The 21,833-nt window shown below is 39.2% G+C and overlaps 1 protein-coding gene across 2 annotated transcripts in view; it reads left to right on the top strand.

Moving 5' to 3' along the window:
• ADAMTS12 (ADAM metallopeptidase with thrombospondin type 1 motif, 12) overlaps positions 1 to 21,833 on the top strand; it is a 375,774-nt gene that overhangs the window by 204,067 nt on the left and 149,874 nt on the right. For both annotated transcript variants that reach the window (XM_011952570.1, XM_011952571.1), the window contains exons 4-5: positions 19,228 to 19,424; positions 20,506 to 20,589. In XM_011952570.1, coding sequence (XP_011807960.1) covers positions 19,228 to 19,424; positions 20,506 to 20,589 — 281 coding nt within the window. The remainder of the gene's footprint in view (positions 1 to 19,227; positions 19,425 to 20,505; positions 20,590 to 21,833) is intronic.

Here is a 21,833-nt window from a genome sequence, read left to right as displayed (position 1 = left end):
AAAAAAAAAAAAAAAAAAAGAAAAAATAGATGTAGTGACATTTGCCACTCATGGGCACTTTAGTACTGGATGAGCTGGTTCATTGTACAGTAGACTCTTATTTATCTAAAAACATTAGCTAATGAAAGATCAGGGAAGTTACACCTTCTGTTTGACTCACACTCCTGTCTCTACCACCACACATTCCCATTGTTTAAAAACACAGGAGATGATGGAAAGTATTCAGTAAGACAACTCAGATGGGCACAATTATTCCTTTGATGATTGGGAAGACCTGTGTAAGTCTTCAAAGACTCACGAACACCAACAATACCAGGTAATGCTGCAGCAGAAGAAATAATACCCTGGTAGAGATGCTAGGCTGATTCTAGAACCAGTGCTAGAAGTTGCTTTATATAAATTAACATCAATTACCTTATCATTTAGTCAATTTCCCCTCTTGTAAAAGTGTCTAAGAGGAGGAATGACTTTCTAGTTGTGTATTAAGTTGAGCTTTGCACTCGTTAAGATTCTGTGAACACAGTCATTTAGTGCTGTGTTAGTGACACTCTTCTTCTGTGGGATGGGTTATGGGAGACTTTAGTTTTTAGCCATCTGTGAAACAGAAAATCCACTTGATCCAGTGCATGCACCACCAGAGTCCCTTAAGGATTACTGTCAGAAGTTGTCACTCTCCTTTAAGTTCACATTAAGAGGAAACTTGAAAAAGGAAAATGATGAGGTTGTTTTAGGATTTGTGGCCATGGCGAATTTTCCATCTTCATTTCAAACGGCTTAAGGCAGGCAATGGGAAAGATCTTGTGCTGAAGGTTATATGGGCTTTGTATCTTCAAGCTGAATCCCACAAGTTAAGCCTCCAGTTTGCAAAACACTTGGGAGATGAGGGTCCACCCTGCCTGGATTGCCAACTCTGAGAGTGGTTATTTAGAAGGCCAAGGCTGTTGGGTTTCTTCTTCTCATATGGCAGTCTCAAGACACCTTTGCCGTGGCCTGGATGAGCTTGCTTGTTTTGTTTAATTTTATTTTATATTTTTACCATTTAAGATCTGAAGAGAACTTCTCAGTAATTCTAGATGTTAGGATTTGAGTAACTTCTTATTGATTCAGATCTGCTCCCAGGAACTATGTTGGAGTGGGTGGGGTGGTTGTCAATGGCACTCCCCTTTGAGCTTCAGGGAAAGCTCAGAGAAAGAAGTGAATACTGGCCTGGTCAGTCTATAATTAGTGCAGATGGAATTCATTGGGTCATACTTAACGAAAAGAAGAGCCAGGCAGCCAGAGCTCAACTAGTAAGGAAGGAGGAAAGAACAGATTTTGGAAGAGATCAGTAGCTCTGCAGCACCAGGGAAACCACAAGCGGACATAAGTTCTAAGGGTGCTCAGATGCTGGGGAGTAGAACCTGGAAAAAATCCCTTAGTAGGTGACAGCCCCGGTAGACCCTTTCATAGGCTAATTGTATTTGATTAACTTTATCTTGTTTTCATTTATTTATGCTCATATCTATAATTTCCCCAGCTTGGGATTATATTGTATATGCTGTTTTTGTCATGGACACTTTCTCTTTCCCTCCCTCATCTCCATTCCTCAGAAGTTGCTATCCTTGGTGCTAAGTCCACTCAAGAAGGAAATACAGATCTGGAGCTCAGAAGGGATGTCTGGGCCAGAGTTGTAGTTCACCACTGGCTCTGCACTAGAAATCTGAGGAGTTACATGTAGGTTTTGTTTAAGCTATTATTGTATGAGCCTAGACATATACCTTTTAAATAAAATATTTATCAAGATAATTTTAGATTCACATACAGCCATAAGATATAATACAAAGAGATCTCATGTACCCCTCACCCAGTCTCACTGAATGATAACATCTTTTGAAACAATAGTACAGTATCACAACCAGGATGTTGACAATGATACAATCCACTGGTCTTATTCAGATTTCCTCAATTGTACTTGTGTGTGTGTGTGTGTGTGTGTAATTAGTTCTATATGGTTTTATTGCAAGTATATTTTTGTGCATCCACTGACAGTCAATATACTGAACAGCTCCAGCCCCACAAGGATCCCTCATGTTGATCTTTTAAAACCATACCCACCTCCCTACCATGCCCTCATCCCTCCATCCTAACCCTTGGCAACTACTAATCTGTCCTAAAATTTCTAAAATTTTGTCACTTAAAAATGTTATATAAATGGAATCATAAAATGTGTAGCCCTTTGGGATTGGCTCATTTCACTCGTAATAATTTCCTGGAGAGTCATCCAAGTTGCTGTGTCCATCAGGAGTTTGTTCTACTTTATATGATCAAGTAATCTTCCACGGTACGGATGTATCCTTCACTGGTTGAGGCAGATTTGGGTTGTTTCTAGGTTTTAGCTATTATGCATAAAGCTGCTACAGATTTTTCTGTGGACGTAAGTCTCCATTTCTCTGGGATAAATGCCCAAGAGTAAAATTACTGAGTTGAATGGTAATTGAATGTGTAGTTTTATAAGATACTGCCAAACTGTTTGTTCAAACAGAGTGCCCAGACTATGTTATATTTCCACTAGTAGTATATGAGTGATCCAGTTTCTCCACATCCTCAACAGCATTTGTTGTTGTCACTTTTTTTTATTTTAGCCATTCTGATAGATATGTAGCAATATATCATTGTGGCTTTAATTTGCATTTCCCTGATAGCTAATAATGTTGACTAACTTTTCGTGTGCTTTTTTGACATCTGGATATCCTCTTCAGTTCTCTTTGTGTATTTTCCTTGTTTTTGTATTGTTACTCTTAAGTTTGGAAAGTCTTTTTATATTATTGATACTAGTCCTTTGTTAAATATATAGTTGAAAATATTTTCTCCCGGTAGGTAGCTTGTCTTTTCATTCTCCTCAAATGGGCTTTTTCTTTTTAGTAGAAGCTTTCTTGAGATATAATCTGCATACAATTCACTATTTTAATGTGTACAACAATCTGGTGGTTTTTAGCATATGCACAGAGTGGTACGACCACCACCAAAATCAATTTTAGAGCTTTTTATCAATCCAAAATGAAACTCCAGATTTCACATGGGCAGAGAAAATAACTGTAAATTTGATAAGGTCATATTTATTATTTTTTTCTTTTATAGACTGTCTTAGAATTTGTGGCCTAGTCCTTCATCCCAAATATTTTCTCCTATATTCTATTCTAAAAATTTTTATAATTTTATATTTTATGATTAAGTTCATAATCCATTTTGAGTTAATTTTTATATAAGAAGTAAATCTTAGTTCAAGGTTTTTTTTTTTTTAAAGATTTTTGCCTGTTAATTCCCAATTACTATAACATCTTAGTTGAGAAGATCATCCTTTCTCCTTTGAATTGCTTTGCACATTCATCAATAATCTGTTAGGCATTTTTGTGGGGGTCAATTTCTGAGTTCTCTGTTCTGTTCCATTAATCTATATGTCTATGCCTCCTTACTTAAGCTTTTTATTTTTATTTATTTTTATTTTTTATTGTTTGAGATGGAGTTTCACTTTTGTTGCCCAGGCTAGAGTACAATGGTGTGATCTCAGTTTACTGCAACCTCCGCCTCCTGGATTCAAGCGATTCTCCTGCCTCAGCCTCCCAAGTAGCTGGGATTACAGGTGTCTACCACCACACCAGGGTAATTTTTGTAGTTACGGTAGAGACGGGGTTTCACCATGTTGGCCAGGCTTGTCTTGAACTCCTGACCTCAGGTGATCCACCCACTTTGGCCTCCCAAAGTGCTGGTATTATAGGCATGAGCCACCACCCCCAACCACATATTTTTAACTTACTTAAAACAAGGAAGTGAGTTTATTTCCAAAAGACATTTAGCAGTATGCACCACCACACCTGGCTAATTTTTGTATTTTTCGTAGAGACGGAGTTTCACCATGTTGGCCAGGCTGGTTTCAAACTCCTGACCTCAGGTGATCTGCCCACCTGGGTCTCCCAAAGTGCTGGGATTAAAGACATCAGCCACTGTGCCTGGGCTTAATTTAAGCTTTTAAAAATGTAATGGACCTATTGGGGGAAAATGGGGCTAGTAATATCTGCTCTCTTACCCCTAGGTTGTTAGAAGAAGCAACTACTATGTTAAAGGCATTGGCGCTGTGAGCTGTAAAGCAATATCTGAATGTAATATATTACTATTGAGAAGAATATAGAGATGTCACTCATTCCACCTTTACATGTTTTCAGCTTATCTCGTTGGCATTCTTCAATTTTTATATTTGTTTTCTGGGAACCATGATGAGTGAGTTATTGCTCAGTTAGAGACATGAGAATGCTCCACTGTGTGGAAACTTTGCAGCAAAGTTAGGATTCCTGCCCAGCCTCTATCTGTAGACCTTTTGCAGGCTTGCTGGATTCCTCTCATCATCCCAGCTTGTGTAGATTCAGAAAGATAAGATGATTTTTGTAGTACTCAAACAAATTTACAAGAAAAAAAACCCCATCAAAAAGTGGGTGAAGGATATGAACAGACACTTCTCAAAAGAAGACATTTGTGCAGCCAACAGACACCTGAAAAAATGCTCATCATCACTGGCCATCAGAGAAATGCAAATCAAAACCACAGTGAGATACCATTTCACACTAGTTAGAATGGCAATTATTAAAAAGTCAGGAAACAAGTGCTGGAGAGGATGTGGAGAAATAGGAACACTTTTACACTGTTGGTGGGACTGTAAACTAGTTCAACCATTGTGGAAGACAGTGTGGCGATTCCTCAAGGATCTAGAACTAGAAATACCATTTGACCCAGCCATCCCATTACTGGGTGTATACCCAAAGGATTATAAATCATGCTGCTATAAAGACACATGCACACGTATGTTTATTGTGGCACTATTCACCATAGCAAAGACTTGGAACCAACCCAAATGTCCATCAATGATAGACTGGATTAAGAAAATGTGGCACATATACACCATGGAATACTATGCAGCCATAAAAAAGGATGAGTTCATGTCCTTTGTAGGGACATGGATGCAGCTGGAAACCATCATTCTCAGCAAACTATCGCAAGGACAGAAAACCAAACACTGCATGTTCTCACTCATAGGTGGGAATTGAACAATGAGAACACTTGGACACAGGAAGGGGAACATCACACACTGGGGCCTGTCGTGGGGTGGGGGTAGGGGAGAGGGATAGCATTAGGAGATATACCTAATGTAAATGATGAGTTAATGGGTGCAGCACACCAACATGGCACATGTATACATATGTGACAAACCTGTATGTTGTGCACATGTACCCTAGAGCTTAAAGTATAATTTACAAAATAAATAAATAAATAAGAAAGATAAGATGACTTTAATAAGCAAAATGTGACATCATTATAAAGGAGAGCTGATATCCCCTGGTCACTTGGCAAATAGAAATAACTTAGAATTGGGCAGTTTGGAATTATCCAGGCTATTCTGAATTCTCAAAAAGCTAGATGTTCATTCTTCTCTCCACAGATTTGTTCATCCTGCTTACTCAGTTGGCTCTCCCTTCTCCTCCGTCTAGTTGCATTCTGCACATCCCAAAAGACCTGCTTACCACCCTGAGAAGTAAAGCTATTTCATCTTGTTAGGAATAACACTCAAAATCCTAAGGAAATTCAACACTCAAACAAAGGATTCTTAGCAAAGCAATTTTACTTCTGTGCAGAGGGGTGCCTCCTTAGCCAGTCGCCATGAGAGCGCATCCAAACAAAGGAACACAAGAGCCTTTATTCCTAAAGCAAGTCCTGCCCCTGTACCCTTTCCCCATTGGCTGGGGTCAGGCTGTACAATCTAAACTAATCCTGGTTGGCTAAACATTTGGTTATTTTTAGATAAGTGGGCACATAAAAGAAAGCGGAGAGGAAAGGGGAAGAGGCCTCTGTGATAAGCTAGAAAGTCCTCTTTCCAAATAAGGAAAGGAATGTGAGCGGGTACTGAAAAAGCCTGGTATTGTGGCATGCCTGGGCATCTAACAAAGGCAAAAGGAAAAAAAGGAGAAAAAAGGGAAAAGGAGGGGATACTATGAATTAAAGAATAAAAGATTGATCAGGTTATTTGAAGAGAAACCTCATCATAGCCCACAATCTGCTTCTCTAGATAGTGAGTCCCTTAATGTCAGTAAAGTTGCTTTTACTCATCTCTGTAATTTCTGAGCCTGACATGGCAACGGGAAGCAAACAGGTGCTCATTGAATTCAGTTTACCTTGATCTCTTTTTCCCTTTAAATGCCTCTCTTCACTCTTAGTGACATTTAATCATTTATCATTTGTGTGATTCTGTTTCTTACGGATGACTTTTGTCTTCTCCAATAAATAAGAGAACATCTTGAGATTAAAAGACATTATTTGTACCTTATCTTTCCCTAGAGAGCCCGGCAGTCTCTGAATACATACACAACACCTTATGCCTAATTAAATATCACAGTTTAAGTATATTGAATTCACTATCCCATTTTTGAGAAGAGGACATTCCAGAACTCCTATTTTTAAAGACTGGAGGCTTTAAACTATGTGTTAAAGAGAAGTTAGAGAGGGAGATATGTAATAAAAAGCTTTTTTTCTTGGGCTAACAAGGAATTAATGGAGTGAAAGAATTAGACAACAAAATTTAGATGCTTACAATGTATAGTCCAAAAAAGCAAGCTGAACTGTGAAGAACAGCATTTCACATTGACCATATTAAGCCAAAAAGAACTGCCTAGGAGACTCTAATAGCTTCAAGAGGGCACGAATGGGCGGAGGCCCATAGGTGAAGCCAAGACTGGTTTGTCAGTATTGATAACATCACAGAGGTTATGAAGCTTTAGTCAATATCTCTATTGAAAAAATCAACTCAAATTTGAGCCTTTACATAGTTTTTCTAGTCTTGGAAGCAGCCTCCCAGTGCAGACTTACTTCCCTTCCTTTGATTTTCCTGGAAAGCCAGCTGCATGATGTCAGGAGACTCTTGCTGCCCTCGCCAGCTGTGACACTATCCCTGACCTCCATCTCTAGTTAGATGAGAGAAAAACCAACCACACTGCCATCAAGGATCCAGTTAGGGTCCCGGAAAAGAATCTTCAAGTTGTGTTATTGTCAAACCTCATTTAACTGGAATGCTTTGGACAACTGAAAGGTTTTGGCCAATGGAATTTCTGGCTAATTATAATTTGTTAATTGACAGTTGGAAAACCCTGATTTTGATAACTCCAATTACAAGTACTGAACAATTAACACCTTAATAATCACATGTTAGTGATTGTGAATCAGTGATTAAGGATTGAGTCTCTTTAGGGACACTATGGGACTTGTCAATGCAGCGATTAAAGTGCAGGAAATTGGATGAATCTGTATTCAATTCGACATCCACTATCTACCATGGACGTTACTTTTTTAGAAAGTTGATTTAAAAGTTTTTGGTGACATATATATAACAGAAAATTTACCTTTTGAACCATTTCTAAATGTACAGTTCAGTGGCTTTAAGTATATTCTATTGTTAGACAACCATCATCACCATCCATCCCTCTCCAGTTTTTCCATCTCCCCAAACCCAAACTGTGTACAAATTAAACAATTTTTCCCATTTCCCTTTTCCTCCCCCACTCCCATCCTCTGGAAACCAGAGTTCTACTTTCTGCCCCTGTGAACTGTACTACACAAGGTACCTCATGTAAATGGAATCATACAGTATTTGTCCTTTTGTGACTGTTTGGTTTCACTTAGTATAACATCCTCAAGATTCATCCATTTTGTAGTATGTGTCCAAATTTCCTTTGTTTATAAGGCTCAACAATATTCCATTGTATTGTATATATGACATTTTATTTATTCGTTTATGGACAGGAAGTTACTCTTTAAATCTCTATGTCACAATTTACTGATCTCTCTCTCTCTCTCTCTTTCTATTTCTTCCCCTCTCTCTTTAAAAAAGAGAATGAAAAAATAATTGATAAAAATTTCTTAATTGAATTCTGCTTTCTTGTCACTTTGTTCTAGTGGATGAGGAGCTAGGCAGCCATTTCACAAGGGTGAGGATAAAACAGCCAGGCTGGTTAAAGACAAGGCTATACCTAATCAGAATTAAATAAGCCTTAACTGAAAACAAGAGGAATTAGAGTTTTGATCTATTATGGACCTCATCTCTTTAGTTGCAGATAGGACTGAAGAAAACAGAATAATAATACTGTGACTTTACTATGTGGCAAGTAAGGTGCTTGACTCCTTTCTTACAACAATTATGTGAGTCTGACTTTAGATAAAATACCAAATAACTAGGAGACCCTAGATGGATATCCAAGTGTCTTGAGCTCCAAACAAGTGCTCTACAATACAAATATGTGAGTCACAATGCAAGTCACATAAGTAATTTTCAACTTTCTACTAGCCAAATGAAGAAAAGGAAAAAACAAGTGAAATAAATGTTAACAGTTTTCCTAGCTCAAGATAATCCAGAATATTATTATTTCAACATGTAATCAATATACCTTATTAGTATGATAGTTCACATTCTTTTTTATCATATCGAGTCTTTGAAATCTAGCCAGCACATCTCATTTTGTATACAGCACATTTCAAGCTTCCATCGCTGCATGTAACTGGCAGCCACCATATTGGCCTGGACTTCTCTAGACCAAAGTGTTCTTTCTTTCACTGGAAAGTGCTTTCATGTGGCTCTCTGTGTTCAGTCTTTCCCTTTATACTTTATGTGTCAGTAGTTCCTTAATAGAAATGCTGGCTCTGATTTTCTAACCTTTTTACCTGTCAGGTACCGTCATAGAAGAAAGGCTGGCTTATTACCAAAAGGGTAGTAAGCCTTATTACCAAAAGGGTAATTTTTCTCTCCTTGATTTTGCATGTCTCCCTAGGTCTACTTTTCTGCCTTTTAAACAACCAAGAAATCAATGAAAACTCAAATTGCATAGGTTTATATTTCTCAGTAATTATATAGGTTACTGTGTGATTGCTCTTGCTAGAGGAGCAATTTAGATGGTTGGGAGAATAGCCCTTAGTTTTTATGTTATGAGGTCAGACATTAATAAAAGAATTGGAGAAGAAATTTGAATTTTTAAATTGCTTTGGGCAGTATGACCGTTTTAAGAATATTGATTCTTCCTATCCATGAGCATGGAATGCTTTTTCATTTGTTTGTGTCATCTTTGATTTCTTTGAGCAGTATTTTGTAATTCTTGTGATAGAGATCTTTCACCTCCCTGGTCAGCTGTATTCCTAGGTGTTGTATCCTTTTTGTGGATATTGTGAATGGAATTGCATTCTTAATTTGACTCTCAGTTTGGATGTTGTTGGTATATAGAAATGCTGAATTTTGTACATTGATTTTGTATCCTGAGATTTTGCTGAAGTCATTGATCAGATCTAGGAGGCAGTGGGGTTTTCTAGCTATAGAATCATATCATCTGCAAACAGAGATAGAGTTTGACTTCCTCTCTTCTTATTTGGATACCTTATATTTCTTTTTCTTGACTGATTCCTTTGGCTAAGACTCCCAGTACTATGTTAAATAGGATTGGTGGGAGTGAGCATCCTTATCTTGTTCTGGTTCTCAAGGGGAATGCTTCTAGCTTTTGGTCATTTGATATATTAGCTGTGGATATAGCATAGGTGGCTCTTTATATTGTATGGTATGTTCCTTCAATGCCTAGTCTGTTGAGGATTTTTAACATGAAGGGATGTTGCATTTTATCAAAAGCTGCCTCTGCATCTATGGAGTTGATCATGTGTATTTTGTTTTTAGTTCAAACAGAACATTTTAAAAGCTGAATGAATAAAATACTATTTTTATAATAAGTTGGCATGTAGGACATTGTATTTTTATGAAATTAGATAATTAGAATGAACTGTAAATATGCTCATGTGTATGCAGGTATGCAATAAACTTGTATATATGTAAATATAGCCATATGTAAATATGATCTCTTTCATGTTCTTTAAAATTGAAGTCTCATCAGTATGGAATTACTTTGTTGCTGTCTGTTGAAAGACAGAGCAGATGGTTTCTCAGGGTCTCTATGATATATTCTCTAATTATACAGAATTTTTACTCTTGACTTTGAGCTTGATTATTGTTGACTCACCAAGTTAATATTTGTCAATCTGGGAGTATGGGAAGAACTTAAATCTATTTATGCCCTGCAGTCAAGTTGGTGAAATGAAATATCAAGCAGTTATGTGTGAGCTGGGTGTAGCAGTAACAGAGATATTTGAATTGCAGGCTTCCAACTAACAGACTTGCTGACCCTTTGATGACAGTGGAGAGAGTGTTACTAAATAAGCAGTCCAGTGGGAATCACCCAGAATTTTCTTGTTTCATTTAAAAGTGCATATGAGGTTTCCAAGCATAAATAGTGTCCACTTTCCCTCTCAACTAAACCTTGGAACCCTCAGTTCTCTTAAGAAGATACACATAGGACTCATGGGACTATTTTCTCCAGAACAAGAGTAAATATGTGACTTCTCTGAAAATACTATTTTTGGAAGCCATTGTGGGAAATCAGTCTTATTCCTATGTTAACAGACTGAAGGTAGTAAAAGAGAACTCACTGTTTATTTATACATAATCAACTTGCTGATCTGAGGGGACAGATCGAATGCTGTCACTTGGAGATGAAAGCAGCTCATTCCTAGGATTACAGACTCTGAGAAGAGATAGTGCCTCCAAACATGAAGGGGAGAGTTAAGTCATCATGTCACTTACTTAGGATAATATGGGTTTGGGGTGGCAGAAAATCTCACATAAGATTGATTTATTTAAAATATTGTTACTGAGTAGAAGGAATTATTCTAAGTGCTGGGGGTAAAAGGAGTGAACAAAACAGACAAGACAGCCCTCTTCTATTCAAGTTGAAAAATACTTTTATTTTTCTCACATATAAATGGAATTTGGAAATAAAACATCCCAGGTTTTATCTCCATAATCAGGAACCCAGCCTCCTTTTATTGTCTGTCTTCTATATTATTCCATCTTCTTCAACATCTGGCATCCACTTTGTTGAAACCATCCACATTCAGGCCAGGAAGGAGGCAAAGGAAGAGAAGGGGCTCTGCCTTCCCTTTAAATTCTGAAAGTTACATGTAGCCCTTCCCCTTGTGTCTTATTGGTCAGAATTTAACTGCAAGGGAGGCAAGGAAATTTAGTCTATATTCTAGGAAGCCATGCACCCAGAAAAAAATCAAGGAGGAAGAGAGGAAGAACAAATATTGAGGACAACTGGCAGTCTAACACAGTCATCATAAAGGAAGGCACAAATTGCCTCAGGCATGTTCAGTATTTGACCTGGTAAGTTTTAAGGACTTGATACAAACAACAGAGAAGGGTCTGGGCCAGTGGGGTAGGGACACTGAGAGGGGTCTCACCTTAGGATAGTCCAGATCTATTTACACAGCACTAATTCATTTTTTATTCTTAGGTCAATAGTTAGCCTTAGGTTGGTATGAACGTTAAGAAAAGCCTCTCAAGCAGTTTGCACTGTATTTATTGAGCACATACTACACTTGTAGGTCTTAGTGAGTAATCTCTAAAAGTGCTGCCAGGATGTGTAAGGAGGTAGACATGGAGTTCCAGCATGGTCTTGTCTTTGGAAGGTCCTGCTGAAGCTCAGGACCAGCCCTAAGTAAATGCTAGCATGACTCCCTGCTGGTCCATCACCTATCTTTCCACAGGTGGAAGATAACTCCATTTTCCAAGAGACCTCTCTTCCATGTCTCGCCTGCTTCCCTAGTGGTTCTATTTAACTAACAGTATTTCTGGTCCGGCAAGATGGAAACTGTCCTTAAGACCAGGGAGAACCCCAAGAAGACAGCATTGTGTTACCACTCTATGGTTCCTGGATAAGACTTTGCTCCCCTTCATTTCCATATAGATCATCATAGAATGACAGGCTTATAATATGAAAAGTCTTTAATATTCATTGAATCTCACTTCCTTCCTGAGCTAGTATCCCCTAAAAGTTGTATTTTTTCCAGCGATGTTCCTCAGAACACTAGGTATTAATGGGACCTCTAAAAACAAAGTGAGACTCATTGTCTGGAGAGCTTTGTAAACATGTACTAAATTTCCCAGCAGGAGAGTCACAATATAGGTAGTCTTTCTTTTATAGGCTGGTAGAAACTTTATACCCTACATGAAATGTAACTGTGCAGGAGTAAACTCTTTTTGAACCCTTGCAGCAATGGCCAGCTCACCATTGAGGACATGGACGTAGAAACTGTAAGAAATGTTTTGGGAGGCTTGGGTGAAGCGTGAAAGTCCCTGAGTTATTCCCTAGTCCTCAGTCATGAAGCTAAGGGAAGTGTGTCAGCAGAGTTCTATCGATGTCTAAGCATGCTGGGACTCATTATCCACTTGGTTGATTACTTCATTTTTTGTTTATTTTACTTCTGCCCCCAGCAGCCTCCTCCACATCTGGTCTTCATTGTGAGAAATGCATCAGCACATTTCTATGAGAGAGTGTGGAACGGAAAAAAGTGTGTGGGGTCAGACCTCAAATCAGTGGAATTACTTTGCATTACAAATGTTAAATAGATAATGAGCAAAATAATAATGGATTTAATATAAATTTAATGGATTTAATATAAATCCATTATTATATCTAATATAAATGTATAAATAATGGATTTAATATAAATTCATTATAAATTCTCAACTCATTCAGATTATTGACTCTCTGGAAGGATTTTCAAACATACTTTTTACTTATATTTGATGTAATTATGTTGGTATTTTGGGAAGAGTCATGTGTCCCAAGTGATCTACCATTTCCATCTTTTTGACATATTCTGAATGAAGTGAGTGCAGTGTCAGGCAGGACCATCCAGCCTTTGGGAATACATCTCTTTCTTTCTTTCTTTCTTTTTTTTTTTTTTTCAGGTGCTTATACTTTTTGTCCATACCCTTAAGCTGGGATGTACTTGTTTTGGGGATCTAGCAGTTTCTAACACTTAGACTCAGGTTGCTTTATTTCTTTCTTTAAAGGCAGCTGTTTGTACTTCAACAGTGGCCAGTTTTGAGAAATGAATAGTCTATTCCTTAAGTGTAAAAAAAAATTCTATGTTCACAATTAGCAAGGTAAACTTTTTGTGGAGTGAAAATGAGCTTCCTACGGAGACCCTTCAAATCTACCCAAAGCTGGCCTGGGGAGTTGGGCCCCTTGGGTTGCTCAGCCGTTGTTGCTAATGAATGCACACACCTGCACTGGTGTTCGACTCTGCTGGGGAAGGCCACAATGACCTGCCAAGAAGAGGGTCTGGGTGCAAGCGTGTGGTAGCCCTAAGTAAATGCTAGCATGCAGCAGATAGCTCACAATTATGCCTTGGCAGTGGAAAGGTGTGTTTGCCCAACTCAGAGAACACTAGAACTGGAAGAACCCCAGAGATGGTGTCATCTGGTGGTTTAAAGATGCACCATGTGGAATCTCCTTTGGGGCCACCCACCACACCCCATGACCCCAGCAACTTTGGGGTTCATTCTCTTGTTTACTTTTTGCATAATCTTTGTATGAAGGAAAGGTTCCATGACTCACAAAAATAGGAATTCGATTCAGTTTCTTCATTAGACAGGGGAAGAGATAGTAGTAATATTTGTCCAAGGTCACAGGTGGTTTGGGCCAGGCCAGTAGGCATGGGGAGTGAGCAGCTATCAATAGTGGGCCTGGATAGGACCTATTAGTCTTAAGATGCTTTCCTTCTTTTTTCCTGATACTATCTCTCCAGCCCTCAACCCTGGGTCCAGAACATCTTCCCTGAGTAGCACTTGTCTGAGTTATATAAAGAACAGAACATTGTCTCCAGAAATCTAGTATCAAAAGGTCACCTACCTCCTACTGCACTCCTGGACAAATGTCCTTAATGCATTGCTGAAGCCTGGTGGGGACCTGGAGGACAAGGACTTAGCTGGTTTGGGGTCCAACTTCTTCTATAGATGATTTTTTTTTTGAGTTGATCCTTTCCATTCCTCATGCTGAAAATTTTAGGCAGGTGATCCCAGAAATCCCATCCCCATCTCCATGCTGCTACGTTAAATAAGATTCACACTAACCCAGCTAAAATGCTGGTCCTGCTGCTTACTAGCTATGAGACTTTGAATAAACTCTATAATCTCTCTGGGCCTCAGCTTTCTCATTTTAAAATGGCAATAAGATTTACTACATGTTTTTATTGTGAAAATTAAGATAAATGATCAAATCCAAGAATGTTTAGCACCAGCTGGGCTCTTGATAGGCACTGGATCCCAGGTGGCTGTTAGTAGCTATGTTACTGTGTTGTTGCCCAGGTGTCATGTTTCAGAAACTTTGCAGAGGTGGTGAGAAAGGTGGGACAGTTAGGGTACTAGGTCTCACTTGTCTGGAAGCTGCAGTGTGGGCTGGAGAAGACCAACTTGATAAGGTCATCTTGGGAGAAGCTGGACCTCAAACAAGGCAGTAGTAATTACTGGCCAATTTCCAGTTAGTGGTCAAGCTGCATTGACTGGGCAGAAATCCTTCTCTGTTGGAAATCTGATATAAGGTTGTAGAAGAGAATCCAGATGAGGGAAGGGTTAGGCTGGAGGCAGAGCCTTGAGCAATTTTCTAAGTGGAATAGACAGCCTCCTTGCTCAAACTGGAAACTACTGGCACGTTAAAAAGCACTCCTGAATGTACTGGAAACTTTGTAATTTCCAGAGTCTTCCGCCATCTGTGTTCACTTTCTTTGCTCCCTAGCACTACTCCAGGTTCCTCCGTGTGGCTTCATCAAGATATGATCCTTGCCTGGCTGCAGTGGACACTGACTCAAAGATAAGCAGTAGGTGAAGGCTCTGCTACCTGCAAAATCCCTAAAGAGAGAGAGCTTTGTGAAGAGCTGCCTGCAGTACTTGGGGAAGGAAAAAGTACTCAGTAAATTGCATTTTCCAGGGATCTTCTAGGACTTCTGTTCTGTTAGTGCTCAGGCATACTGAACACCTCAGCCAATGCCGGACAGACATCTGTACTCTGTTAGCTTCCATTTAGGAAAGTCAGTTCTCTGTGTCCTCTCTCAGCACTGGAAATTTTCCTTACTTAAGCTGCCCATTTGGCTGGATTTCTCTGCTTGAAAAAAGCACATCATGGTCTCAGTGGGGATAATGAAAAAAGTCATCAAATGGGAAAAATTGACAAACCTGGCAGTTCTTTGTGTATGGTTCATACATTGGTTCTGATTCATCTTCAGTTCTTTGCTTGTGCATTTGGTATTTACTGGGTGCCACTTTTGCCTGTTATGGTATTAGGATTGGGGCAAAGGCCAAAGAAGATGTTTTTCTAGCCCTTTAGTTGCTTAAAGCCTAATTAGAAAGCTCCCTAAATAACAGGAAATTATAGCAATATAAAAAGTACTCAGATTGAAGTGTGGCCAGAAGCTATGCCAGCTGAGAAGAGGGGTCTCTAAATGCAGTGGTGTGTATCATGGGGAACGGTGAGGCGAGCTTCCCAGAATCATCAGCCCCTCACCTGATCCAAAGAACTAGCTGTCTTTGTCATCAGCTTTGGAGATAAATGTGTAGGGCTGGTTTCTCGTACTTTCTGAAATTGCTTAGTAGAAACAATTCTTCCATCAAATCTGAGATTTCACTAGAACTCTGCAGAGTCAGTCCACATATATACAGTCCTCTCCCCCAGGTCAGTCCTGTCAAGGCCCAGTTCAGATCCTACCACTTCCGCAAAGCTTCCGGCACTATCTATAATATAACTGATATTTCTCTTTGGGAATTACTTGAACCCCAATGATGGCAATTTTTCTTGTGTTTATGTCTCATCACCCAGAAATAGATTGGTTGTTGTGTAAAGTCAAGGATCACGTCACATGCTTCTTTGTCTCTATTCAGTAAGTCAGGCCTTGCCCAGAAAACCTATTGTATAAATGTTTGTTGTTGCTGTAGTGAAATCACACAGATGACTGAATCTGTCATTTACTATGTGACTTTAGGACAATTACCTAATCTTTTTGAGCCTCAAGTTCTTCATCTATAAGATGGTGCTCATAAGAGGGCTTATCTCATAGATTTGTTGGCACAGTTCAATGAGGTATGGTGCTATGTGCTTAGTAGAGGACCTGAACTTTAATAAGTGCTTAATGTAGGTTTTGTTGAAAAAGTTTAAATAGATATATGCCTTTAGCAGACCCCATCTCTCATTTCCATATTTCCTCCTATATGACTGTTTACTACTGAGTAACTACCTATTTGCTGAAAAAATGAAAGTAACTTGGACTTTAGAGATGTCTTAAAAAAAAAAAAAAACTTGTGTCTTAGTTAGCTCAGGCTGCTATAACAAAATGCTATAGATTGGGTGTCCTAAACAGCAGAAATTTATTTCTCACAATTCTAGAGACTGGAAGTCCAAGGTCAAGTCCAAGATCTATCTCTCTCTCTCTCTCTCTCTCTCTCTCATATATATACATACACACACACACACACAGACAGTGCCTATATAAAGAGAAAATAAATAAATATATATTCAGTGCCTATATATATATAGAGAGAGAATATATATATATATATATAGAGAGAGAGAGAGATGTATATATCTTCCTGCTGTGTTCTCATCTGTCTCCTCTCTCTGAGAGAAAGAGAGGGCTCTGATGTCTCTTCCTTTTCTTATAAGGACACTAATCCCATGATGGGGGCTCCACTGTCACAAATTCATTTCAGCCTAACTGCCGTCTAAAGGCCCCACCTCCAAATACCATTACCTTGGGGATTAGGGCTTCAACATCTGCGTCTGGGCAGGATGCAAACATTCAGTGCCTAGCAACTCTGTTTGTCAACACTGAGGGATAAAAGGTAGAAAAAGGGGAGAGTAAAGAAGAAGTAAGTAAAGAAAGACAGGACTAAGGGAAGCAGAGAAACTACTTCTTTTTTCTACATGTTTCTCATCCATGACAGCTTCCTGCTAGCACCTAACAGTAGATATCTGAGGGTGAGGACAGAGGCTGCAGCCAGGAGCACAGGGTTCTGCTTTAATGAGGGGCTGTGCACCGCACAGTCTTTGCCTGCTGAGATGAGCTGAAGCCTCTGTGAGGGGACCGGCACCCAGGGGAGGGAGGCTGAGCCTGCAGGGGCCAAGGGAGAAGAAGGGCTAAGGCCCCAAGGGCTTTGTGAGGGCACTGGGTGAGAAAACTGTCTGCCAGTCACCCTCACACACAAGGTGAGGGCGGCGCGGAGCAGCCTCCTGGTTACAGCAGACCTGTCCCCGCCCAGCAAGATAGGAGGGGCCTGAGAGAAAGATGGGACCGAATCCACATTGACCCAATTCCTGTACTCAACCCAACCTGTAACAGCCCTTTCAGAAAACACCAGCCCACGTGGGCTCAAAGGGGGCTGGCTGCTTGGCTTATCCAGAGACATCTGAAAGCAGATAGTGGTTTGAAAACATTCGCATGAGATTCAAAAAAGGGACAAAAGGCTGATGGGGGAATAAGGGAGGGGGTTTCAGAAAGTTAGAAACCATTGATAAAATCTTGATATTTCTTACGGAATTCATGCTTCCCCATGCAAAGTGAATGGAGAAGGAAACTAGAAAATGGTTCCATTCAGATGAGGGGTTAACCATCTCCCCGTTTTTAAATCTTCACAGGACTTCCCTCCAAAGTTTACATAATCCCGGATTATTTCTCAGAAGTGTTATATCAAAGTACAGCATTATTATTTTGAAGTAAAACTCACAGCGCTAGAGTTTGAGTTTATTTACACCTATGATGATATATCATTTCTTTTGTCAATATCAGCAAACGTGTTCTAACTTCATATGGACAGTGAAACTGAGGAACCAGGAAGGGTTACACACAAATCAATGTAAGCAACTCCCACAGCCTAGAGAGCACCAGGGCAGAGGGCAGGATATGGTGTTAGTTGTCCCAACTCAGGTTCTGAGGCAGGGTCTCAGGAGGGAGTGTAGTTCTAGATGTTTCAGAGAACAGGACCAGAACTAACAAGGAGGAATGACGGAGAGGCAGGTTTCAGCTCAATGCAGTCGAGAATTTCCCAATAGAACAAGATGCCCTGTGAGTTGTTGAGTGTCCCCTCCTCCTGCTGAAGTATTCAAGTTCAGACTGGATAGCCATTACCCAAGATTAGGAAGGGGACATGAGGTGGGCCACTCTGCTTTGATGTTCTGCCCCTGCCAGGGGCCCCGGGTGCAGATGAGGGAGAGGCAGGAAGTGTTCGTGGCTGTGATCCTGACAGGAATCTTCAAAGACCCAGGCGCTGCCCCTGTATCAGCCCAGGCTTCTTTCTTTACTCTCTTCTGGTCAACCTGTCTTTCCTTGGCACCCTAAGCCATTCTGAGCCCACTGGAACTTTTTACACTTGACTTCCACTTGGGTTAAGTACTTGCTTCCTGATGTGTGAGGTAGCCTTTTATTCATTTTGGTTTTGAACAGACCTCTTTCAAGTTGGAACGTGCTCCCTACTTACAGTATTCTGGGATTTTGAGAATGATTCCGTGAAGCTACTGTCTGACTTTCTTTATCATTCTATAGCCTCTCCTAGATATCATCTTCCAAACCATGACTCTCATATATCAAATCCTTTTCATACTAAAATCTGTTAGTCACCTTGACAATTTTGCTGTCCTTCTTTGGATCTTTTCCACCTCTTTTTGTGCCATCTTCAAGTGGAATGCCTGGAACCTTCAGCAGGTTTTCAGCTTATATATACTACAGTTTTATACATGTTTACTCTGTAGGAAACACTGTGGTGTATATTTTTTAAAATGCATGATTTTAGGGCATAGAAAATACTGAATCTTTTACTGACTGATGGGCTGCGCAGCTTTGGGAAAGTTATTTAATCAGCTACTTTGAGCATCAATTTCCACATTTGCAAAATAGAGAGAAGAATATGTACCTTAGTTATTCATGAGGATAAACAATGTGGCATTTAAAAGCCAGGTATATTGCCTTGCACACAGTAGACGCTGAATAATTTAGAGGAGGAGAAGAAAGAGAAATTTCCCATTGTTGGTTATGTCTTTTCAATAGTGGAAGACATCATTTAATGTAGTAGGTAATAAACATTTTTATAGTACTTTTTGAACCTCTCTGTAAGATTCAAATTTCTCTTGGTCATATTCATTTAAATTGGTCTATTTCAGTCATGTATGTAAAGACATTGCATTTATATTATTAAAGTAGATTAAATTTATGGCCTTGCATCTTTACAAACATAAGTAGATAATATATGAGACATATACAGTGGTAGACCATTGTCTTCTGTTTACTGTTTAGATAGTGTTAATATCTCCCAGAAGCAAGACCTATGGCGAGAGAAGTGGGAGAGGCACAACTTGCCAAGCAGAAGCCTCTCTCGGCGTTCCATCAGCAAGGAGAGATGGGTGGAGACACTGGTGGTGGCCGACACAAAGATGATTGAATACCATAGGAGTGAGAATGTGGAGTCCTACATCCTCACCATCATGAACATGGTATGCCATACTACATGGGGGCTGGGGCAGCTGGTGAATAGATATCATTAGAAATGCTTACATAGGGCTGGGCGCAGTGGCTCACGCCTGTAATCCCAGCACTTTGGGAGGCCGAAGTGGGTGGATCACAAGGTCAGGGGTTCGAGACCAGCCTGACCAGCATGGTGAAACCCCATCTCTACTAAAAATACAAAAATTAGCTTGGCGTGGTGGTGGGTGCCTGTAATTCCAGCTACTCAGGAGACTGAGGCAGGAGAATTGCTGGAACCCGGGAGGCCGAGGTTGCAGTGAGCCAAGATCGTGCCACTGCACTCTAGCCTGGGCAAAAGAGTGAGACTCCATCTAAAAAAAAAAAAAAAAAAAAAAAAAAAAAAAAAAAAAATGCTTACATAAATAAGAAAGGCCTTTCTTTGGTCCTTTTAACTTATTTTTGTAAATATATATGTGAAACTAGTACCTGCCTAAGGATGAATATGGATGAAAATTCAGGATAAATTAGTCTTTCCCTTAAAATTGTATATCCTGGGAACATTTTATCATTTATTAGTTACATATTTCTAGTAGGTATTTACCAAGTGACTCAATCCTTTTTGTGCAGCTTTGTCTCATTGGTTTATGTTAGTAAACCAAAGGGGTAAACTGAGGCCAAGAACTAGAACATAATTTTCTCAAAGTAGTTAGAAATATAATTGGAATAAAGTTAATGACTCCTAATTTAAAGCTTTCTATTTGCATTATTGATGTTGTCTGCCTTCAAGAGGATGTTAGTCCTATTGAGATGGGAAAAGATATTTGCCTGAGTAACTGATAATAAAAGAGGAGAACACTGTGGGCTGGGTTAAGAAAAGAAAAATGTTAATCCCTCAAACACACAGCCAAGCAATCACCCTGAAAGACTGTCTTTAAATATTGTAATGTGGAATGAGCCGTGGGCACATTTCACTCTTCTTAGCATACCACTAAACATTTCTGACCTATAAGAAAACCTTTATTTTATGTGCATTACAATGCTATTGTCTCCTTTGGTGTTTATTTATTATCTCTTCATGCACAGCTAATGGTTTTCTATTTCTGACCCTAGGTCACCGGGTTGTTCCATAACCCAAGCATTGGCAATGCAATTCACATTGTTGTGGTTCGGCTCATTCTACTTGAAGAAGAAGAGGTAACATTTTCCCTTCACTATTCTGCTATATATCTTCACACTTCCTACCTCCTTTTTTCAGGGGAGTTCTTGGTAGACAAGAAAGAGGGTACCAGAAAGTGTTTGGAAGTCCATTGAGAAGGAAAATATTATTTCTGTGTTATTCTCCTGGGAATTCAGTGATACTGAGAGGGATATGGATATGGATATGGATAACATTTCCAAAATATACATAGTTGGAATCTCTTGACAGTCATTGCATCTAATAACATAAACATAAGACTCACCACAGTCACCAAAGATGTTCTGCAAAAGAAATAGACTAAATCATGACATGGTTGGATGGTTTCAGTAAAAGGTAAGAAAAACATGGAAATGTTGAACCTTTGATACTATTAATTTACTTTTTGCATATTTAACACAAGTCTCTCAGATTTGGGACTTCTTGTCTATCTGCACATTTACCTTTGGGGATTTCATCTATTCTTAGAGACTTACATTTATATAAATACAAGTCTTATATAAATGTAAGAGATTTATATGTCATCTATGTCCTGAGACTCTCAATTGATATCTCCAACCAAGACGTCTTTGTTGAGCTTCAGGCTCGTATCCAATTACTTACTTGAAATCTCCACCTGAATGTGTCAAAGTCCATTCAGTCTTGAAAACGTAATAAATCCAGCAAGGAACCTTGATTACTCCCTGCCTAAATCATCTCAATTCTGCCACCTCCATTCCCCAAATCACCACCTTACCCAACAGTACTATTATGCATTGGTTATATAAGCCCAGGAGACATTCTTGATTCCTTTTATCATATCTTCCACATCCAATAACAAGGCCCACTGTGGTCTTACTTCTAAAATACGTCTCAAAACCACCTACTGTTCATCATCTCTGCAGTCATCACACTGTTTTGGCCTTATCATATCTTGCATAGGCTACTGCAGTGAACTCCCAAATGGTTGCTTCCTATTTTCAGCCTTGGCATCAGAATTCATTCTCCATGGATGATCATTTTAAATGCAGCCATAATTGATCATTTTATTTTTTATTTTTATTTTTTTAACATTTATACCAGATTTTTATTGTTTTAAAAAAACAAAATTTCAGTGAATGCTAGATAGAGTCACAACTGTAAGATTACAAACAAAAAACAATGTAAAGTGTACAAGACTGCACAGAAAACATACCAAGATACTGTTCAAGAAGAGGTAAACGGTATATACATTTAAACTTCAAGTGTTAACATTAAAATGTAG

This window comes from Colobus angolensis, unplaced genomic scaffold, assembly GCF_000951035.1.
Source record: "Colobus angolensis palliatus isolate OR3802 unplaced genomic scaffold, Cang.pa_1.0 Scaffold341, whole genome shotgun sequence".
Lineage (NCBI taxonomy): Eukaryota > Metazoa > Chordata > Mammalia > Primates > Cercopithecidae > Colobus > Colobus angolensis.
Note: the sequence above shows the minus strand (reverse complement) of the source record. Positions and strands in the feature narration are given on the sequence as shown.